This window comes from Lacerta agilis, chromosome 3 (assembly GCF_009819535.1).
Source record: "Lacerta agilis isolate rLacAgi1 chromosome 3, rLacAgi1.pri, whole genome shotgun sequence".
In the NCBI taxonomy this organism is placed as follows: domain Eukaryota; kingdom Metazoa; phylum Chordata; class Lepidosauria; order Squamata; family Lacertidae; genus Lacerta; species Lacerta agilis.
Window position 1 is genome coordinate 96030493 of NC_046314.1, and position 23424 is coordinate 96053916.

Consider the following 23424-nt stretch of genomic DNA (forward strand, 5'->3'; position numbering starts at 1 on the left):
TCTAAACTAAACAAATGCATGCCTTCTCTTATAAGGGCGTTGCTCCCAGCCCCGCTGACATTAAGAAAATCTGAATACGCACAGAAAACAAGATGAAGGGATATGGGGGGGGGGGGAGTTCAGTTGTGGAAGGCCTGTCTGTACCAAAAAACAAATCTTTGCAAAGAAAATACATGAGCTGGCTTGCCCCCTTACAACTACTGCTTCAAAATAACAACAGTAACAACTGCTTCTAAATAAGAACAACAAAAGTGTGTGTGTGTGTGTGTGTGTGTGTGTGTGTGCGCGCGCGCACACACACACACACACACACACACCTTATGGGACATTTCAAGTTGCTTGTCAATTTCAGTTCCTCCACATCTCGCACCAAGTGTGGTTCCACCCCCGCCAGCCATAGCCATTGTGATGGGCAGGTGCAGATCAAAATGAGAATGTCATTTGTTCTGGAATGAAGGGAGGTGGAGGAGGAGCAGCAGCGGAGGAGGAGAGTCTCTCATTAAGGTTGATTTAATAATGAGGGGCATTGAGAAGGGGGGGGGAGGATCTGGGTCACTGACTTATTGTATCTGAAGATTTAGAAGCCCCACTAATTGCTTTGCAGTCCTCCTCCATCAAACTCAGCTGATGGCCTGTCTATCTCTTTTCTCCTGACCTGTAAGGGGGAGGGGAGGGGAGGGGGCAGAATCACCAAAGTCCTGGATTTTTTTTAAAAAAATTATATATAATACTGTGGAAAACAGCAGGCATATTCCTATATTGACTTTGTACCTGTCGCCACCGCCCAGTCTGGAGAAGACAGAGAAATCCTTTGCTTGGTAACTGCAGCAACTTAGCTGTTAATTTCAAACAATGGCTGTGATTGTAAAGAGACAATAGCGTTGTTTGATTTACTGTAATCAAACATAATTATAAGCCTCATGTGGGCTCAGCCGGTCATAAACAGCTCGTCTCAAACAATTCTTCTTGTGATGTTAGAGCCAACTGGAAGGAAAGCTGATTGAAACCGTCAAGGGACTTTGGAAATGTGGTGTATTTCTCTTAGGGTTCTGTTCACCTGGTAGAGGCTCCCTGGGAACAGGGTCTGTCCAACCAGCGCTCTTATTTTTCCCCCCACCGGCCTGTGAAGACTTTATTGGAGGGGTGTGTGTTTCTTCGGTGCATATTGATAAAAACGGGCTTCTACTCATCTGCTTTCAGCTTTTAGGGGCTGAACTTGGTAACCCTAGATGTATACATCTGGAATGTTGCTGGCAGTGGGGAAAAAATGGGGAAAGTCATTTTAACATGTGATAGTTTTTGTTTTTATGTGTTTCTTTACTGTGGTGGTTTTTTGTTTTGTTGAAAGCCTCCTTCGGGTACATATAGAATAGCTACTGATTAAATACGATAAATGTTTTTTTCTGATTTGCCAATGAAGTCGCACACATATGTCCCAGTCCAACCACAGAATAGATATCAAACTATTGCTCCCCTTGTGATGTCATGAATTTGAGAGTTATCAGACCAGTAGATGCTGATTCAAATCTCTGCTCATTCATTCAAGAAGGGTGAGGATAAATCATTATCCTAATCTTACCTCCCATGGTTACATGAGGACAAAATGGGAGTGGTGCCCTATGTTCTGCTTGGACCTCCTTGGAGAAAAGGCAGGAAACAATGATGCTAAAAGTAGGTAATAATGTAGTTAAATTTCCTGTGATAAGTAACCATGAAGTTCAACCCACTGGAGCATCTGCAGTCTTCTTCTTCCTCCTCCTCCTCCTCCTCCTTGCTGTTTTGCACTGACTCATGATGGCCCCAGCAGAACATTTCTCACTGAGGGTTGGTTGTCTTCTTGCTGTGGACAAGACCTCTCAAGGTGATGCATGTATCCAGCCCGATGGGCGGAGTATAAATAATAAAATTATTATTATTATTATTATTATTATTATTATTATTATTATTATTTATCCTGGTTGGTTCTTGATGGAGGGTGAAGCGAGATGGCGAGGTCAAAGCAATGCCACCTCCTGGCAATTTGCTGGAGGTGGTTGTCCTCTTCCCTCCACCACGGGTCCGAGGAAGGTTGCTGGAGGGGGCTGGCAGGAGACAGGAGGTGGGTTGAAGGAGAAGACAGATGCAGCTTGGTGTGGAAAGATGAATTACACAAAGTGCTTCTTTCTTGCGAGAATGCTTCCCCAAAGGCCCAGATGTTATCCTGAGCCTTTAAGAGTGAGGAAAGGATCTGTTAGCGAGAACTCTGCTGCTGTTGGAAGCCCAGAGCTGATACAATTGCAAAGCAGCCATAACTATCCGTGTCATTATTAGACAAGTGCCGGAGGTCTCTGCTCTGAAAGGGCTGGACTGCAAATTCTGGCTTAGGGGGAAATTGGGGAAGGTGAGGGGAGGCCCAGTGTAGTTTTTAACAGGAAGGGGGTAAAAATGTACCCGATAATGTTAGCTAAAACATTATCCCTCCCTCCCTCCCTTTCCAAACTGCCCTTTCTCAGAATAAATGCAGCCCAATTTATCAAGTTGCGTCTTTCCACACCCTCTATTATTCGTCTCATGTAAATCGCTCCCTAAAGGGTCTGTTCCGCTTTGCTGTTTCTTTAATAGGAGCGGGTGACTTGCAACCCTCATCTGCTTTATCTTCAAAATCCTCACCACAAAAGGCCTGTTCTTGGACCCGTTGTGACTAATTTCAGTACCCTTTCGAAACAACTGAGATTTACAACAGAAGGCAGTTTTATGTCGGAACAGGCCGAAGATGTATAAAGGGTGTATCTAAAGAGCTGGTTGAAGAGTCACTCCATTTCACCAGCCCGGGAACACTGAGCACTGTAGGAAGTTATGAAAGGAGAGCCAGGGATTCCTAACTCTGAATTCTTTGCACTTTCGCTATGATTCTGTCTACGCTACACATTTAAAGCAGTAGAATACATGGTTTCTTCCCCTAAAGATTTCTGGGCGTTGTAGTTTGTTAACTGCATCCTTACCCAATAGATGACCGCTTCATTCTGTGGAACTGACATTGTTACAAATACCACATCTCACTCATTCCACATTTGTAAGAAATGAGTCTTTTAGTGTGGCAACTTTGGAACTCTCTGCCTATTGATATCAGTCAAGCACCTTCACTGTACTCTTTCTGGCACCTGCAAAAACATGCAAGATATGTAGAATGCCGGCAGGCATTTAAATATTTTTGTGTGTGTTTATTGTTGGATTTAATTATGTTTTCAATGTTTTAAATAGTTATTTTCAACTATTTTTTTACTGATGATTTCATACTTGTTTTTATTCTTCTTGTGAACTGCTTTTAAGCTCTCCCCCCTTTTACAATTAAGCGGCACATAAATTTAATGAAATTAGATAAATTTGAAATGCTTCTTGGGAAGCAATTCATAAATTAAATAGATTTTATTTCAATATACCTCCACATGGTATTGCTTGCGATGAAAACAGCATATTTTTCAGGGCACACAAAAAGCAAAGGTAGCCATGTTGGTCTGTTAGAGAAGAACGCAGAAATAAAAAAATCTACAGCTTGAGTGATGATTTTTATTAACACCAACCGAACAGCAGCCAGTAGAGTGCCACTGCTATCAGGTGACACAGAAAGATGTTGCCCAGCTGTGGATTTTGGGATATATATATATTTTTTCAGGGGCATCTCATTTGAAGTTGCGATTATCATTTTTGGTGGGGAGTGTGCCTTTGTGTGTATGTGTTTGCGGCAAACCTGTGTATGATTCAAGATGCAATTTCTGAAAGCAATGTGTTAAGAACATTTGACGCAGTTTTTTTTTTAATGCTTCTTGATTTCCAGGGGATGGAGCAGCAGGGAGAAAATTAGCAACATGTCTTATAAGCTTTTCATCTGCTGCTGCTGACTACAGTTACTGTATATACCGGCGTATAGGACGACTGGACGTATAAGACGACCCCCAACTTTTGAGATGATTTTCCTGGATTAAAAAGTAGTCTTATACGCCAGAATATACTGTAATGTGATGCTGTTTAACTGCTCTTTGTTAGCTTTCCTTTCTTGTGATCTTTTTCAATCACCCAACAACTTATTTTTATTTCAAGGCACCTTTTTAGTTTGATTCCCTCTTGGAAAAGTAGATCATTATCCAAATAAAGAATGTGATCCGAAGTGCAGAGTCAGGCCAAATGTTCTCGCTCTTCCCTAACAACATCCTTGAATCTTTCATAACTTGGCTGCCTCTCAGGGTGAGCCAGCATGGCTCAGTGCTGGAGTATGTGAAGTGGAGCAATAGAAGATTATATTCAAACATGCGGAAGGGCCGTGGCTCAGTGCTAGAGCATCTGCTTTGCATTCTCTGGCATCTCCAGTCCAGGTGGTGATTGTTGGAAGATTCAGGACAGATAAAAGAAAGGACTTCTTCACACAGCACGTTGTTAAACTATGGAACTCCCACCCACAGGAGGCAGTGGTGGCCAGCAGCTTGAATGGCTGTGCTCTGCTTCCACGGTCAGAGACAGTAATGCTTCTGAATAACAGTGGCTGCTATTCCACAGGAGAGGAGAGGGCTCCTGTGCTTGAATCCTGCTTGCGGGTTTCCCACAGGCATCTGGTTGGCCACTGTGAGAACAGGATGCTGGCCTAGATGGGCCTTTGGTTATTTTTATGTTCTTACGTTAGGGCTGTCACCGGTATTGCAGCCAGGCGAAGAAGGCAGGCAGGCAGGCAGGGAGTGCCTAGGCACAGCCAAGGTGTTCTTCTGTGGCTCAGATTTTGAACCAATCCGGAGGAGAACTGGGGCTCAGCATTATGGGGCAGGGCAGATTCATAGTGGTTCCTCACCTCCCTCTGGAAATTGTCAGATTCCCTAGTTCCATTACTATTTATATAGTGCCACTGGAATAAATGACGCTTCCATAGTAACGTAAGCAAAAGGCAGGCGTTCACCATTGAAATTTACACCGTGTGTAATCATTTAGCAAGATTTTTTTGACCACTTGATCAGAACTCTCTAAGCTGTGTACACAACTAAACTCTCAAGAAAACACAGCTAAAATACACACACAACCATTGATGTAACTGTATATAGTAACAAAAACACATGCAGATAAAATTTGGGAAACATTTAAAACTAGTACTGTATAGGTAGCCAAATTATTGGGGTGGGGGTATCTCTCTAAGTAGACCCCTTGAAATTAGTGAACTTAGCTTAAGTCATGTCTACTCTGGGTATTTATTGTGTTTGTATCCCACCTTTTTCTCCAAGGAGCTCAAGGTGGCATTGATGGCTCTCCCCCTCATTTAATCCCCACAGCAACACGGTGAGGCAGGATAGGCTGAGAGGCAGGGACTGGCCTAACATCACCCAGTGAGCTTCACGGCAGAGTGGGGATTCGAACCCTGAGTCTCCCAGGTCCCAGTCTCTGGGTTTGTTTCATTTGGGGGAAGAAAGCTGAGGGGTTAAGCCAAAGCTTTTGTGGATGTAGCAGTCTTTAAGGTTGGGTTGGAAGAGAGAGAGAGAGAGAGAAGAGAGGCCTAGGGGAATTCCAGGCATTTGGAGCAGCGAGGGAGAGTGGTCAGAGGCAGTAAGTAGAGCAGAACACCGCCACGCAGTGCCGGGTTGGGTTATAGGAAAAATGCCTTTCTGTAAATTATTCTGGACTTGCATCATCCTTGCTGCATAGAAGCTGGTTTTTAACTGTTTCTCTTTTTGGAACATTTTGTCCGTTCCTCCTCCTCCTCCTCCTCCTCTCTGGGCATAGAAAAGCAACACTTTTGCTAAAGCCTTTTCTTGGCATGTGTTCTTTTTGACAAATCCAGCTTTGGAAATCTCACTTAAGCCAGAAAGGGTTTTCTGTTTGTCTATCTCTACCCATTGACGACAGCTTACTAGGGGTCTTTTATTTTGTGTTTCGAACATGCCGGGTTTTGTGTCCTGTCTGACCTTTTGGCTTCTGTTTGGGCAGGGGGCGCGTTTGAAAAAGGGTTCGTTCTCGTCGCCGTAATTTGTCGTTCTCTCCCACCTCCAAAAGAAATCTGCACAGTTCCAAGGGATTTTGCCTTCTTCACATTGTTGTAACAAGTAGTGCTTGGCATTGAAAACTGCTACTGGTAGGAATCACTGGAATGAATGGCTAATCTTCATCCCAGAATTGACATCAATTTTAATTTGTCTTGGTGGACTCCAGGCAATTCCTCAACACAGTTCCCACTGCTAAAGTTCTTCTTTTTCCCCACCTGAAAGGCCAGCTACCTCCTACTTCTGTTTGACTTTTGCTTCTTTCCCGCTTGCTTGGCCTAACACTCCCTTCCCAGTTCTCTGCCCCAGAAATTAAGGTGTAAGAAAACTGCCACAAGTACAGATCTGATGCCAAAGTGTCTATTGCTGGTTTCAGTTTCCTTCCCCCTCCCTTTTAACACTCCCATTTGTCCGATGCTCCCTTTCCTAAAAACAGTGTTTTGATGTGCAAAGGCACTTATTTCAGACAAGGAGTAATTACTTCATACAACCATGCATTTTATGAAATGCTCGGTTTCCCCAGACAATGACAGATCCCTGGCATGGGGTTGCAAGAGTCAAAACTGGTGAACATTCATTCGCACATTTTAAAGCGGCAGTAAGTCCTATGCACACTTACCTGGGAATAAGTTCAATGGGAAACATTTGATTCTGAGTAGGACGCAGGTAGTGCTGTGGTCTAAACCACTGAGCCTAGGGCTTTCCGATCAGAAGGTCGGCGTTTCGAATCCCCTGTTGCTCGGTCTGTTGCTCCTGTTGCTCGGTCCCTGCTCCTGCCAACCTAGCAGTTCGAAAGCACATCAAGTGCAAGTAGATAAATAGGTACTGCTGCAGTGGGAAGGTAAACGCCGTTTCCGTGGGCTGCTCTGGTTCTAGGTTTTATTGTGGGTCCACTTGTTTCATATTATGTTGGCAAACCGTACCAAGGACCTACCGTAACTCTTGAAAAGGTAGGATATAACCGTTTTTAGAAAATAAATGCTGATCTTCTCATTGAGGAATTTCAGATACACTTCCGAACAAACCCCAAGGTTTCTTGACATGCTGTTTGGAAAGAAAGAAAGAAAAAAACTACTGATCTAAGGGAAACTTTTATAAATTATTTGTTGTTGAAGATTTTTTACCTCCTGTATTATAACAGTGCATGAACACAGCACAGGTTTCCCCCCCAGTGTTTTTCCCCATTAGTTTATTTTAAAAAAATATATCAATCAATAAATTTTGTGACTTGTCTGTCAAACTGCATTTGGGGGGTGGGGATTCAATGATGTAGTCCAGGCTTCCCCAACCTTTACCTTCCAGATATTTGGGACTACAACTCCCATCAGTTCCAGACAGCACAGCTGGTTGAGAGTTGTAGCCCAAAACATCTGGAGGCTGAAAGCTCTGAGCTAATGTGCTGGGTTTTGCCTAACATGTGGAAAGGTCTCCCCTCTAGATGCAGCCTGTAAGTTGATGGTGCTTATATTCTGCCTGTAAAAAACCTCCCTGTATCTACCGTAAGCACTTAAAATTTCTAAACTCCATCCTCCTTGAGATACTAGCTTTCTGCCTGTGGGGAGGCGGGCTTTTGGGTAGCAGCAGATTTAAGCAAACAACCCCTCTTCCTTCTGCCTAAACTGAAGTATACCAAAACATGCATACATTCAAATAATGTACTAATGCCTCCTTTCCCCCACCTGTCTTTGCAGCTTCACGGATATTGTTACCAAGACAGCAATGACATCGCAGACACCCTGACTGCCATCACAGAACTGGGCTCACCCCTGGAGATGATCCAGCTTTTACAGATATCCTGGGAGGACAGGTTTCGCGTAAGTAGAGTTTCAAAGCTGGAATTTGAGGAGGCATTAACCGTTGGTGGAGGTTCAGAATATGTGTGCAGAGAGTGGAGCAGGATCCCCAGGGCCAGTGCAAGACAGGTGGTGCCCCCTCCCCACTCCATTCAGGGCTGGCAGCTGAATCTTACTTTGCCCCCTGTGGTAGGATAATGTCACTGCACCTGAGGCAGCATGATAGTTTGGGGTGGCTGGGACAGGCCATGAAGCATACAGAGCTGTGTCTTCCAACAGAGGGAAAGTGGCCTTAGGAGGAATAGACTAGAGGCTGCCACTTGCCCCCTTCCCCCTCGCATTGGCCGCCTGGGCCGGTTGTCTCACTTTGACCAACGGTAGGGGGTCACATCTGCTTTCTCAAAACCATCATCTCAAAAGCAGCTGGTTGGGTGAAGTGGCAGCCCTACTTCTGCTGGGCACTCTCCTATATTGGTGTTCTATGGTGGGCTTACGTGACAATGGCAAGCGGCAGCACTGTGATCAGCACGGAGCAACTTTGAGCTCCCGCAGTGGTGCGTTGCAGATGTTGAGGACTCCAGTTCCCATCTTTCCTGACCATTGACCATCCTGGCTCTGGTTGATGTGCACTGTAGTCGAAAACATCAGGAGGGTACTCCTTTGGCTCCCCCCTGCCCTTGGGTGATGCTGTGTTGTGGGCAATTTTAATGGCGGCTCCTAGCCACCTGATGTAGAGGGTCGAGGGCAAGTGTCTGCACAGCAAGGGGGGCACGTGGAGCCCCACTAGCTGCCTGAGGATGCTGTGTCCTGGTGCTGCTTCTGGTTGCCTCCAAAGCTCAAGCCCAGGGTTTCCCAAACTTGGGTCTCCTGCTGCTTCAGGACTACAACTCCCATCATCCTTAGCTAGCAGGTCAGGGATGATGGGCACTGTCGTCCAAATACAGCTGGAGACTCAAGATTGGGAAACCCTGCTCTATCCCTACAGATGCTGCTGGGGTCCCCAGCCCCTCATCAGCCCCAGCTAGCATGGCCCAGTGGTCAAGGATGATGGGAGCTGTAGTCCAACAATATACTGGCTCTTCACTCCTCCAGTAAGCCAAGCCAGAGATGGGATTTGGCAATGGGTCTTGCAATGGTGTGTTGGCTTTCCAAAGATTGATGTGTGCACCTATGCAGTAAGCCTACATTTCCCCCCTGGGACATCTAAGGGGACAAACCTGTGTGCTGAAGACCAGGGAAAATGGGGAGATCCTCCTGTGTGTGCACTTGGCTCTTGTAACCATCCAATCTGTTTCTAATGATGAAAGGGCTGTTGTCTTTGTTTTTCTTTTCCTTTTCATGCTCTGCAACAATAAACAGATCCTTCTAGGACGGCCTTGTTAGGGAAGCCAGGCGTGACAACGTGGCTCTTGTTGTTTCAGATCTGCTTCAGCTTAGTTCAGCTTCTGCACTATCTGGCCCACTCTCCCCTTGGCTCCGTGACTCTCTTGGATTTCCGACCCCGGCAGTTTGTGATTGTGGACGGAGAGCTCAAGGTGACGGATCTGGATGACGCCAGCATTGAGGAGGCCTCCTGCACCAGCAGCAGGGACTGTTTCATGGAGTTCCCGGCGAGAAACTTCAGCCTGCCTTGTTCTCTTGAGGGCAAATGCCAAAGTATGAACGAGAAGAGGAATCTTTACAATGCCTACAGGTATCGAAGCAGCTGGAAACGAATGGCTGTGGGCTGTCAGGAGTGGGAAACCTTCCGAATGCTAGAGATGGTTTTATTTCAGGAGTGGGGAACCCTATCATAGGCTACATTCCCTAAGTGGCCTCCCATCATCCCTGCCCGTTGACTGTGTTTGTTAGGGTTGATGGGAGCTATAGCTGAGCAACACCTGGAGGGCCAAGGTTCCCCACTCTTGCCTTAGGGCCTGCATGCTGACAGTGAGCAACACCAGATCCCAAAGTGGGCAGGACTGCATAGGGCACCCCCTCTTTTTCTGTGCCATCTCATCTCTCACCCTCTGTGCCACCCCCCCCCCCCACCTTCCGCCATCCTGTCCATTTCAGCTTCATCCGTCTGCAGGGTAATGTTGCACCCTGGGCTCACTATCTGACTCACGACGGAGCAGTCATATTCCCTTCTCTCTGTCTCCTTACTTTCTCACCTACTTTCTTACACACATAGGCACCAACTCTATGGGGCTGACGACAGCTCAGCCGCCCAAAGTACAGTGGTACCTCGGGTTAAGTACTTAATTTGTTCTGGAGGTCCGTTCTTAACCTGAAACTGTTCTTAACCCGAAGCACCACTTTAGCTAATGGGACCTCCTGCTGCCACTGTGCCGTCAGAGCACGATTTCTGTCCTTATCCTGAAGCAAAGTCCTTAACCTGAAGCATTATTTTTGGGTTAGCGGAGTATGTAACCTGAAGCGTATGTAACCTGAAGTGTATGTAACCCGAGGTACCACTGTATCCTATAAAGTAAGGTGTGTTCCTGTTCTGTACAAAGGGGTCCTTCCATAAAACAGAACAGAATAACGAATGGATGCTACAGCAGCTTCCCATAATTCCTGATGGTCAGAATGAGCTCCTTGACATTCCTTGATCTACACCCAACGCCTCTGCATGGTATTGTTTTGGTTTCCAGTAGCTAGAAGCACTTCCTCTTTTGCCAGGTCTTTAAATGGAACCAAGCTGCAATAGGAAGCATATTATGCGCCGATGACAACTATCACCACGACTATGAGATTTGAAGTGTGCAATTCCTTAAGAAAGGGCAGTTTCATTTTATCTTTGAACCTACAGAATGCAAACGTCTGTTTAGAAGTGTTGCTTACAGGCTCTTGTGCAGACTAGAAATATTGCCAGGCCGCCAGTTTAGTTGGAATATTAAAGACCTGTTCAGCCCAATAACCTGATTCTGATGGAGGCTCGGACCGCTTCTGGGCACCCCTCATATTTGGGGGTGTGCGTGAGAGAAGCCAGCCATCCCCGGGCAGAGGGGAGGCCTTCTCGCCCACCTCTCTTCCCCCCCCCAGCTCACCTAGCTTCTCCAGGCTGACTCCATTGAAGCCGCTGAAATTGTCCACCAGGGTGTTGGTCTCCTCTTCTTTCTGCCGGTCTCCGCAAGGCTGCTCTGCCTTGATCCGGGAGTTGTTCATCATCTTTAAAAAACAGAAAGATGCTTTTCAAATACTAAACTCTCACTCTCTGCATATTCATTTACAGTGGTACCTCGGGTTAAGAACTTAATTCATTCTGGAGGTCCGTTCTTAGCCTGAAACTGTTCTTAACCTGAAGCACCACTTTAGCTAACGGGGCCTCCTGCTGCCACTGTGCCGCCAGAGCACGATTTCTGTTCTTATCCTGAAGCAAAGTTCTTAACCTGAAGCGTTATTTCTGGGTTAGCGGAGTATGTGTAACCTGAAGCGTATGCAACCTGAGGTATGCAGACTGAGCCCCCCCCCCCCCGAATCTTGAGGGCCCGGTCGCAGTAATGGTGGGCCTTGTGGCCTCCTCTCGACACACGTGATGTCACACACACAGGTGACAAGCTCTCCCCCATTTCACATGAAACTCTGTGCCTCTGCTCACACAAAAGGCAGAAGAGAAAGAGACCCCGAAAAGAGTGGCCTGGAGAGTCATGCATGAAATTAGAACAGGGGGCGTAACTTCCTCATGACTTATTTTCTTCTTGATTATCCAGAAGGGCCACATTTGGAAGGGATGTCTTCAGAGACACGCAGCAAACACAGTCTGGCTCTGAAGGCCAAATAAATGCTAATTTTAAAGTGTGACATTACTCACACTTTCTCCAAAAACACACTCAAGATGTTTGTTTTGAAGAAAAATCAGCTGCAGGGCCCTGATCTGCAACATACTCCCAACTTGAAGTAGGGAACAGCAACATATTCTTGCTGGAAAAAAATCCCCCCACAGCCTTTTGCTTCTGAAGGTGAGGCTTGCCACAAACAGTACATTTTGCAGGGGAGGGGAATAGCAGCTGGGTGATTTTCAGCAGCGAGCAATTGGGTACATGTTCTGGACATGAACCCTGCCTGCAGCTGATTTTTATTAAATATTTTTTTAAAAAAAGCCTTTTGTTTTAAAGTGTGAGTAGTACAAAGTGTAGTTTGGCCTTGACTCTCCATGGTTCATTTGGTGATCAGGATTCTATGTTCACTCCCCATGTGTCTTCGTGTTCTCAAGGCATGGTTTGAAGGCATGCGATGTAGCAATCTATTTGCAAACCAACCAATCTTATCTTAATTCTTTCCTATGACTTCATTTAATACACATGTAGCAAGTGTTTTTATTCCCTCCCCCAGGCGTGAGCGACTTTTTAATATGACTGACAGCTGGATCTATGTATGCAGGGAAAATGTTCTTCCTGACTTTTCAGAACAGATGTAGGACAGGGCAGCATCCATTGAAACGTCCTATTTATGTTACCAATCTGCCCATGATGTAATATTTACATCTCATGGGTCTGTTTATACTGTCCGTCTTGTTAAAAGTCACTCTGAAAGGAGGCTTGATAGACTGCAATGGTAGTATGGGATTTGCAGAAGAAATTCAAACTTCAGATCCCTTGATAAATCATGCCATTGTGGTTTAAAAATTGAAGCATCCCGCTCCCTTTGTTATTCATGCGTTTGAATGCCACTTCCTAGGTTTCACAAGTGTTGTTGCACTCAGATTCTCCTGGTGGGTATCCCATAAGGTCACTGTGAGAACAGGATGCTGGATCAGAGGGATCTTTGGTCTAATCCAGCAGGGCTCTTCCCACAGAGTAATCCTATTTTTGGCTGAGAATCTGGAACAGAGCAATGGAGTCGCTGCCTCATGAGTCGCTGCCACTCCTCCCAACCAAGAGTGGAGGGTGGTTTAAAAATTACTCTCCCCAGGGAATTCTGGGAATTGTAGCTCTGTGCGGCGAATAGGGGTCTCCTAACAATTCTCAGAACTCTTAACAGACTACAGTTCCCAGGATTCTTTGGGGGAAGACATGGTTCTTTAAAGCTGTACAACACTACTTTAAACACATAGTGGAGATGGGAACTTGGAGTCTAATCTTTTTTATTTATTTATAATTTTCAGGTTTATACATTTCAATAGTTTTACAGTCATTTTAACATTTCACAACTTGACTTCCTTCCCCCTCTTTCTTCGGTTCCTTAAATTTATTATTAATAGTTTCTGCATATCCAAATTAACTTAATTCGTTCATGTATTCATCTACTTTAAATATATACTCTTATGAAACTGCAGGTTTTTACAATAATCCTGCCAATGTTTTTATCTGTTTACAATTTGTTTGTAAATATTCAACAAACCGTTTCCATTCTTTTATAAAAAGTTTGTTATCTTGATTTCTTACTTTTCCGGTAAGTTTCCCCATTTCTGCATATTCCAAAAGGTTTTGTATCCATTCTTTTTTTGGAGTCTAATCTAGTTGATTCTGCTTAACATTACCTGCACCCCATCTTGAGACTATTATAAACTCCAGACTTTCAGCTTACATTTAGAAAATACCTGAAGGCAGCCCTGTTTAGGGAAGTTTTTAATCTGTGATATTCTAATGTATTTTAATATTTGTTGGAAGCTGCCCAGAGTGGCCAGGGAGACCCAGCCACATGGGCGGGGTACAAATAAAAAATTATTATTATTATTAAAATTCTTGCTCAACTTTTCCTCTTTCAACCCACAAGTTTGATTAACATCAAGCCTCCAGAAAAGTTCTGGACAACTCAAAAAAGTTTAATTGCTACTTAGTGACATTTTGATTAGTCCAAATAAAGTTATTGCCTGACTTTGGATCCTTTGTGTAGCAAATTATTCAGAGCCATTAATGAAAATAGACTCAATTTAAAAAGAGAGAAGGGGGAAAAACAACACTATTCTGAGGCATTCTAACTCAAATTCTAACAATGTGAATTGGAATTATAAACCAAATTCTGTCGACTGAATTCTGCGCCTTGCATAAATTGTGTCATATGTGCGATACTTTTGCTGGGAAGCACTGAAAAATATTAGTGGTTCGATGTCAATCTGGCTGGTTGCTTTTTGGGGGTTGGACACGTGAAAGACGTTTTGAATTTACAGTCCTTAAATAAATAAAAAGCCTTGTCCAAGCAGAGACAGACAGCTTTCCAAATAGATCAAATCCATGGTGTGCTTTTTTAATTTTTTTACAGCAAATCTCTACATTAATAAAGTATTTACAGGTAGTTAGTTACAAGGTGGCCTTGTCCAAAGCAGCTCTCTCTATGCTTCACCCAGCAGCTGTGTGAATATAGCCGCAGCTCTATATTTAATTATAGAAAATGATTCTATTTCCTGCATACCTCAGACACTTGTAAATTACTGGAATTTTATTATTCATTTATGATGTCCTGTGGTTACTGAACTCGCAAAACTAACAACTTTCACTTCTTTGTAGGTTTTTCTTTACTTATCTTCTGCCGCACAGTGCCCCTTCATCCCTGAGGCCGTTGCTCGATGCGATTGTCAATGCTACAGGTAAGAAATGTGTCAAGGGTGAGAAAAATGAAGAATTAAGCGGTTAAAATTAGGATAATAGGGGTAAATTTGATGAGGGTCAAAAGAAAGTTTCAGAATTATGTAGGAGCCAAGGTTTGATTTTAAAATTTGAGGAGTTAAGAGCGATTATAAGAATATATGTAAAAAGATAAGGAGAAAATATAATGAGATTGGGTAAAATAGATTTGACCATGATTGGAAAACTGTTAAAAAGGATAGACCGTGAATTCAACAGGGGGGGATCTGAGGAAGTCAATCTACAATGAAATAGAGGAAAAGAATAATGACTGGCCTATAGAAGGGCCAGACCTAAGCAATGATTATTTATATGTTTAATGGGTTAAATTTGAAGTGTTTAATATTTGCTCCTGTGAGAGAGGGGTTTAGGCGATTGCTTCCCTTGGGGGGGGGAGGATGAAAAAATTTAACCGTTTATGTAATGTGCTTATAATTGTTAAAAATCAATAAAATGCATTTAAAAAAAGAAATGTGTCAAGATCTCCATTGGATTAAACTAAAAGCTTCCCACTGTGGCCAATTCGATGCTCCTCTTCCGTCAGAACACTAGAACTCATGGGCACCACCCCATGAAGCTGAGCGCTGGAAGATCCAGGACAGAGAAGAGACTTGAAGATTAGATGCCTTTGTGGAGGATAAGGCTATGATGAGTGGCTATGAGCCATGATGGCTGTGCTCTTTCTCCTTGGTCGGAGGCAGTAATGCTTCTGAATACCAGTTGCTGGAAACGACCGGGGCGGGGGGGCACTGCTGTGCTCAGATCCTGCTTTGTGGCCATGGGCATCTGGTTGGCCACTAGCCTGATCCATCAGGGCTGTTCTTGTGTTCAAGAAGTCCGGATGCAGGATTTGAAGGCAATAGAGAAAGAAGGCAACTGGAATGCAGTGGGGGGAACATGAAAGTTAAGAACATAGGAAGTGTCTGCCGCCCCGCCCCCCCATTTGCTGCTCCTTGGAGAAAGACAGAAGTGTGATTAATAGTTTCGTTTGTTCTCCCTTGCTGCCCCATCTATTGCCCCTGACTAGCTGTTGCTGTACACCAGGTTTCTTTCTGTCTCTAAGCTGTTTCCCTTGTTATAGGAGAACTTCAGTGGGGAATAGACGAAACGGCTGCTCAGCTTGAAAGAGTTTTGCATTTATACAAGAGTGGCGTGTACCTCCAGAATTCTACACGGACACCCCGGTCAGGTAAAGTATCACTCCCTGCGGGGCAGCAAATTAGTCTTGACTCAGGATGGCTGCATGCTGCCTTTCTGGCTAGGGGTCTGGTTGTTTTGTTGCAGTCCCACATGGGTCTTGATGGAGGGTGAGAATTCAAAGCAGTGCCACCTTCACGTCTTCTTCTTCTTTGGCGATCACTCGTAGCCGAGTAAGATTGTCTTCCACAAATGCAGTCTTAATAGTGAATCCGTAAGTGACTGTGGAGACCAATTCTGGAAGAAGAAGAAGAGTTTGGATTTGATATCCCACTTTATCACTACCCGAAGGAGTCTCAAAGCGGCTAACACTCTCCTTTCCCTTCCTCCCCCACAACAAACACTCTGTGGGGTGAGTGGGGCTGAGAGACTTCAGAGAAGTGTGACTAGCCCAAGGTCACCCAGCAGCTGCATGTGGAGGAGCGGAGACGCGAACCCAGTTCCCCAGTTTATGAGTCTACTGCTCTTAACCACTACACCACACTGGATCCACAAGTCCTTCCACAGTGGGGACATAGGTTTCCGGGCAGGAGTTGATCACGGTGAGGGTTTGCCAAGCATGCCTTCCGCTTAGCTTGTTTCTCCCTTTTGTCTTGAGTCCGAGTGTCTTCAAAGTCCATGACACCTTTGGTAAAGGCTGTTCTCCAACTGGAGCGCTCACAAGCCAGTGTTTCCCAGTTGCCTGTGTTTATAGTACATTTTTTAAAGATTTGCCTTGAGAGAGTCTTTAAACCTCTTTTGTTGACCACCAGCATTACGCTTTCCATGTTTAAGTTCGGAATAGAGTAGTTGCTCTGGAAGACAATAATCGGGCATCCAAATAACACGACCAGCCCAACGAAGTTGATGTTGTAGAATCATTGCTTCAACACTGGTGGTCTTTGCTGTCTTCCAATACACCTTCTGGTAGCTCATTGACAGCTCAGGGCTGGGGTTGGTAAAGGTGTCCTTGGATTTGGGGTCTCAGACTCCTAATGGTGATTGAGCATCAATCTGTCTGTGTCTTTTTATCCCGGCTTGAGGTCTCTGGGATGTGTGGTGCTATCATATGGGTAGCAGAACTATAGAAGTAATATCAATAGCATCCAGGTAGTCAGATGACCTCCCAATCACCCTATGGGTAGGCTTTGTGTATGGCTAAGGACCAGGCAGATTAACAAAGTAGAAATTTAAGTAACAACAACAACAAACTTTATTTGCATAGCCTACAGGCCATTGCAGCAAAAAGACACATATTACAGATACTGATAAAAACCCCATATAAGCCAATAAAATGAGCTGAATCGGGATTCAGCACAATTAAAAGAAATTTAAGTAAGGGAGGGGACTGTTGTGGGAGTAGTTCCAATCCTGGTTGTTGCGTTGAAACCACCCCTCAGGCTAAAAGGGAAAGTCCAGAGCTCTTCACTGGGTTTCCATTTGGTTCCATAATTATTGAGGGAGGAGATGAGGCTTGACAGTGTGGACAGCTCCAGGGTCAACATCTTAGTAAGAAACTGGCAGGAAAGACTGGTACAGGTGCTCCTTTAACATTCCACATTTTGCCGTTTTCCATCACACACTTTGCTGAGTGACAGTGTCAACACAGCCCAATTGCATTTCAGCTGCACGATCCATCCTTTGTTGGCAGAGTGCCAGGATGCTGGGAATTATTCTGGGGTGTCTGCTGAATCCAGTTTTAACAGCACCATTAGAATAGTACAAGGTTCTGCAGAACACCCTAACAGAAACAGTGTGTTGGCCTGCTAAGATGGAGCAAAGCTACGCTGACATTCAGCTGGAGTAACATCTATTCAGACTTGGTTTTTCTTCCTCGGGAACTCATGTAACAGCAACTTGTTAGCATCCAACTAACTCTGCTTTGGCTGAGATCCATTTTGTTTAGAAACCATTACGATAGTTCTCCCTAAACTGCCAGAAGAGGCTGGGCTTTAAATCAAAATAGTTTTTAATTATCTGCACATTTCATCCCTGGTCCAGAATCCTACCTGCTATCATGCAGGCTATCCCATCTATTTCAATGGCAGCAGCAAATCTGCCTTTCCTGTTCAACGCTAGAATGCCCTCTGCTGCTGCTGGACTGAAGGTTCTTTATCAATGTATAGGTAAAAGTGTTCAGAAGAGCCTCGCGATTGAGCCTGAACTGTTTCCCAAAGCCTTTTCCCATGCCCAGTTAGTAAGGGAAAGTGTCAGTGGAAAAGCAGCTTCATGAAAGTTCTTGTCACTCTGAGCTTTTCCCATAAATAAACGTTAACAAGATAAATCTTGGTCATGTTACAGAAGGACTTGGGGTCTTAAGCTTTCACTGTGCTTTGGTTGTAAAACTTTTTATAGTGCCGTAAATTATATTCTACTTTGGACTTCGCTTTAGTGACACAGAAACAAAGTGTGTGTGTGTGTGTTGCGGGGGGAACTTTAATAGTCATGTGTGTTTTCCCTAATCGTAAATCACCCCATTATTGAAGTTTGTTATCTGGATGCTGGGCTATTTAAAACGATGCTGAATTCAAGAATACGTCTACAGGTTGTTGTTGGTTTTTTTTTTTAAATACAGGTTGTAATAAACTCTAAAGCAAAACAAAACCAATGACTGTAAACAGGGAGGACTAATGGATCATAATATAAACCACCTGCCTTTATAGGTGGCACAACAGCTAGAAACAAATATTCCAAATTTTAGAAACAAGGATTTCCAGTTCTTTAATTTGCTTATTCCCATATTTACTCTTGATAGTATCAACAGGAGTACACTGGCAAAAATGGCTTCTGAGTAGCTTTTATGTATATTTATTTAGAAAATGGCTATGCCAATACTGCTTCCATTTGGAAAATCCACCTCTCCGATATTAATGGGCAGTATCTGAAGATGCACTTCCAAGCATGGGAGAAACTTTTCTGTTTGTGACTGCTGTTGCATCCTGGTTCCGCTTGCAGGATTCTCATAGCCAACTGGGTGGTCGCTGTGAGAACAGGATGAGGGACTACCGGTAGATGGGCCTTTGGCCTGATCCAGCAGGCTGCTCTTATGTTCTTTGGATCTCATAGAGCAGAGGTTTTCAACCTTTTTGAGTCCATGGCTCCCTTGACTACATTCTTTCTGCTGCATCCCTGTGGGGCTCAGGAGCCTAGTTATGTCACCCCTTGCCTGCAGAGCTGGCAGCCTCTCACCCTTTTTCAAACACTCTCCCTTGGGGAGTGTTCCCTCAGCCTCCTCTTCTCTTCTTTCTCCTTGGGAGCCCTCTGGTCAGCTGCTGCTGCCGTCCCTTGTCTCTGAGCTGCCCCCCACCCACCCCAAAGAGAGATGCCTTCCTTATAGCCAGGGCTGCTGCAATAAACAGCTGTTCAAGCCTTTGGCCAGGCAGAAGCACGAGAGGACATCAGAGGACGAAGGGAAGGGAAAAGAGGCACAGAGGCCAGTGTTTCCCACAGCACCCCTGATCAGCATTCAAAGCACCCCAGGGTGCCACTAGGACACTGGTTGAAAACCACTGTCATAGTGGCATCCTGTAACGGAAAAGGAGGAGAGAGGTTTTCGTAGATTACCCCTTCCCTCTGTAAAGCTCTCACTGCCACAGATGCTGTTTTTGAAGCCTTTCCACTCTTTACTCCAGAGGAAGCTAGTAGCTGTAAATAGGGTGGCCATGTGTCCTGGTTCACAGAAAGAGGGCAGTCCTCTGTTTTGCAGCAGCCACTGTTTGAAGGGCTTTTTGGTGCAAGTCCACCTTGAAGATGGAAATCATAAGAAAGGAAAGCTGGGAGAACCTTGAAGTTGACCATCTACACCTAGCCAGCAAACTGAGCAGGCCACCTGTCCACAATCTTTTCCAGTATGCTGAGATGCATTGCATTTCTAGTTACTGTACATGATTTATGAATTTGTATTTAGGAGCATCTGTTAGCATATGTAACATTTATGCAAATCCTTGCCCTCCATTTTGGCACCGCCTCAGCGGCTACCCTAGCTATAATGTTGTGCCATTCTGCAAATAAGTTCTAATCACTTCCACTTCTCTCTTGTGGACCCTGCCTTTTTAGTATTTAAATTGCCATTACAACAGATGGGTGGCGGTGGGGAGAGTAAAGCCATTTCTTTGTCAAGGCTCCCCGTTGCTGCAGCTGTGTCCCTGGACCAGGGCATATTGGCAGGTGATAAATAGAAAAGCAGACTGGGCAGCTTTCCAACTGGTAGCTACAGTTGGTAGTAAAACACACATACCTCTCTCTCCCCCCCCCCCCCACCCAATTGGGCTGCTGCGGCTGAAATAAATGGCCATTAGGACTGATTAAATTCAGGTGGAGGGTGACTCGAGCAAGCTGAAAGGACGAAACCGCAACCTGTTTTACCTAATTTATATTAAATTGCCATCCCAGGACGTATGCTTGCGACTGAGTCTGGGGAGAGGCTGGCATGCCTGAGCGCAGAGAGCCAAGGTGGCTTTTGGCTTACCAGTAAGAAGAGGGAGAGACTGCAAAAGGCACTACAAAATAAAAATAAAAATAAAAAAAAATTCCTTCCAGTAGCACCTTAGAGACCAACTAAGGTTGTTCTTGGTATGAGCTTTCGTGTGCATGCACACGAAAGCTCATACCAAGAGCAAACTTAGTTGGTCTCTAAGGTGCTACTGGAAGGAATTTTTTTATTTTTTATTTTGTTTTCACTGGCAGACCAACATAAAATGACCTACCTGTAAAAGGCACTACGTTCAGCCCCCAGCAATATCAGTTAAAAGCAGATGATGATAAAGGTGTCTCTGCCTCCAGGTGTGTGTGTGGGGTGTGTGTGACTTTTTTCTGCCAAGAGGGGGGCTGCATTCTCTTGATACTAATCTGTTGGAGGCCACATGCCAGTGGAAGACGTGGCTGGAACCAATGGTGGATGAAGAAAAAGGCTGAAGCTATCTCCCCCCCCCCCGAAAGTTCAAAACTCTTAATTTGTCCTGAAAACTAGCTCCTACCCTCCAACATTTCTCTGATGAAAATAGGGAGTCCTATTTAACAACACAACAATAACAATTTTATTATTTATACATCTGACTGGGTTGCCCCAGCCACTCTGGGTGGCTTGCAGCGTATTTAAAAACAAAATAAAACATTGAACATTGAAAAAAACTTTCCTATACAGGGCTGCCTTCAGATGTCTTCTAAAGGTTGTATAGTTACTTGTCTCGGGGGGGTCCCATAACTCCATACCCTCCAACACTCCTCTGATGAAACTAGGGATGCCCTAAGGAAAAGCGGGACATTCCAGGATCAAATCGAAAACCAGGACAGCTCCTGTAAATCTGGGACTGTCCCTGGAAAGTAGGAACACTTGGAGGGTCTGCTAGCTAGGAAAATGGAAACTATTGAGAAATTGGAGGGCAGATTTTGGCACTGTGGGAGTACCCCTCACTTCATTGACTGTCTTGTGAACTTTACAATAATAGTTTTAGGCAGAAATAAGAGTTTGGGATTAGGATGATGAATACATTGTAATCTCTATAATGTGACATTACAGTGGTAGCCTTAAGCCATGCCATGCCATGCCAAACGTGTTTGTGTTTGTGTGTGTGTGTAGCTGAATGTGTGAATTTATTGCCACTGTTACAGTATTAGGCAGGTTATTTATAGGTTTTTAACACCATTAGCCTGGAAATGAGCAGAACTTTGACCTTTTTATCATGTGAGTTGCTACAAGGAGTCTTCAAATTCCATGGACACCATTTGAGCAGGTTTCAAGTTTTGGCGAGACAAAACAATCCTGGCTTGAACCAAACCTTTCTAAGTGGGGTAATTGTGGTGGAATTCCTAAATTTAGTTCCGAGTACATTGAATAAGAAATAAGGCCCGTGTCACCAAATGGCATCCTATTACCAGGAGTTTTTTTGGGGTGAAATAATAGTAGAAAATACGGTTTAGGTTTATTAAATTTATGTAAAGTCCCAAAGCAATTTAGAAACAAGTAAAAATACAATGTTGAAATCACATAAACATATTCAAAACAGATTTAACAATGCAATACCAAATCTGCCCAAAGGCCTATGAAAAAATAATAATCCTTGCCTGGTGCCAGAATGCTGACAAGGGTATAACCAGGTGGGCCTTCTTGGGGGAGAGTGTTTTCTAAACTAACAGTCCATTGCCGACGTCATGACCATTGTGTCCAGTCCTGAGGGCTGCAGTTAAAGATGGATATTGATAAACTGGAATGTGAGAAGAGCGGCAATGATGATGATGGGATTTGGAAACTAAGTCATATGAGGAAAAGTTGAAGGGGTATGTGTAGCTTAGAGAAGAGATGATTAAAAGGTGACACGATTGCTATCTTCAGATATTTCAAGGGCTGTCAAATAGATCCCCAGATGTTTTTGGACTTCAACTCAACTCCCACCATTCTTGACCACTGGTCGTCCTGCTAGCTAGGGATAATGGGAGTTGTAGAGCATGAGACTCTTGGGGTCATGGGTTTGAGCCCCACCTTGGGCCAAAAGGTTCTTGCGATGCAGGGGGTTGGACTAAATGACCACCGCGGTCCCTTCCAGCTGTACAATTCTAAGATTCTGTGATTCTGACATCTGCTGACCCAAAGGTGAAAAAGGTAGCTCCAGAGAGCCATTGGGTTCAAATGAGTACTTGGGGAGTAAAGGTGGGGTTTAAATTCAAAGAAACTGCATTGCAGTTGGACTAGATGATTCTTGGGATTCCTCCCAACCTTATGATTCTATGACAGATGTGAAATTCATGCTACTTTTCCATGTTTAGGAATGGTTTTCCCCCACAGGAGAGCATTTTATCATGTGAACTCCTGCTTCTAGTCTGAAGTTGAACAGTTTAGTTGCAAAGTAGTATGCACAGGTGTTGCACATCTGTCATTTGTAAGAACTGGGCATGGTCAGAAGTGAGGAGGGACACATACACACCCACAAACAGGATTAGTTTCTGCTTCTCTAACTACATACATTTCTCTGATGAAAATAAGGATGTCCTGTTTCATAATGATAATTTTACTATTTATACCCCACACATCTTACTGGGTTGCCCCAGTCACTCTGGGCAGCTTCCAACATATATAAAAAACATTTTAAAAACTTCCCAATACTGTACAGGACTGTCTTCAGATGGCTTGGGGGGTGGGATAACTCCATAGCCTCTAACATTTCGCCAGTGAAAATAGGGATGTCCTAAGGGATCAAATCAGAAACCAGGACGGCTTCTCTAAATCAAGGACACCCCTGGAAAACAGGGACACTTGGAGGGTCTGGAACTCCTATAGTAGAGTTTATACACCCTCCCTCCCCAAATGCCCACTCACAGGGGCGGAGCAAGGGGATGTGTGGCCTGCCCCGGGTTCCAGGGGAGGGGGGGTGACATTTTGGCTGGCCCCGCCTTACCCCGCCCCGCCGGACGGGCCCCGAACAGGCCACAGGGTGAAGCAGCCTCGCCCCGCAGCCTGCTCGCATGCCGCTTCCCCCCCCTTTCAGTGGTCCTTTTTCGGCGCCAGGGGCAGGCCAGCGAGGAGGGGGCGTCATGCCAGCGACAAGCATGACGCCCCCTCCTCGCTGGCCCATCCCTCGTGCCGAGAAAGAGCTGCTGAAAGGGGAAAAAAGGAAGCAGAGCAGCCCACTTATGTTGCTGGATTTAGATGAAACCACAGACAGGAAGACCACATATTCCACTGCCCAGAGTCCGCGTGCCATTGCACCTGTTGCTATGGCAACAGCCAGGTTGGAACAGGAAGTGTGGATTGTGAAGAGCGGCCTACTTTAGTCTTTTGGTGGTCCAGTCTGAACCTACTTATCTCCTTTAATTGCATGTACAATCCGCCCACAAAGGATCCCCGTTCGATTTTTCTGTATACCTTAAATACCCATGTGACTAGAGTGTAGTTCTCCAAGGTCCAAGAGGCACACTTGC

The 23424-nt window shown here is 44.7% G+C and overlaps 1 protein-coding gene across 1 annotated transcript in view; it reads left to right on the forward strand.

Annotated features, from left to right (window-relative positions):
• Nucleotides 1–23424, forward strand: part of PKDCC (protein kinase domain containing, cytoplasmic) — a 41939-nt gene that overhangs the window by 9884 nt on the left and 8631 nt on the right. The window contains exons 2-5 of the mRNA XM_033145465.1: nt 7685–7807; nt 9208–9479; nt 14218–14297; nt 15416–15523. Of these exons, the coding sequence (XP_033001356.1) occupies nt 7685–7807; nt 9208–9479; nt 14218–14297; nt 15416–15523 (583 nt within the window). The remainder of the gene's footprint in view (nt 1–7684; nt 7808–9207; nt 9480–14217; nt 14298–15415; nt 15524–23424) is intronic.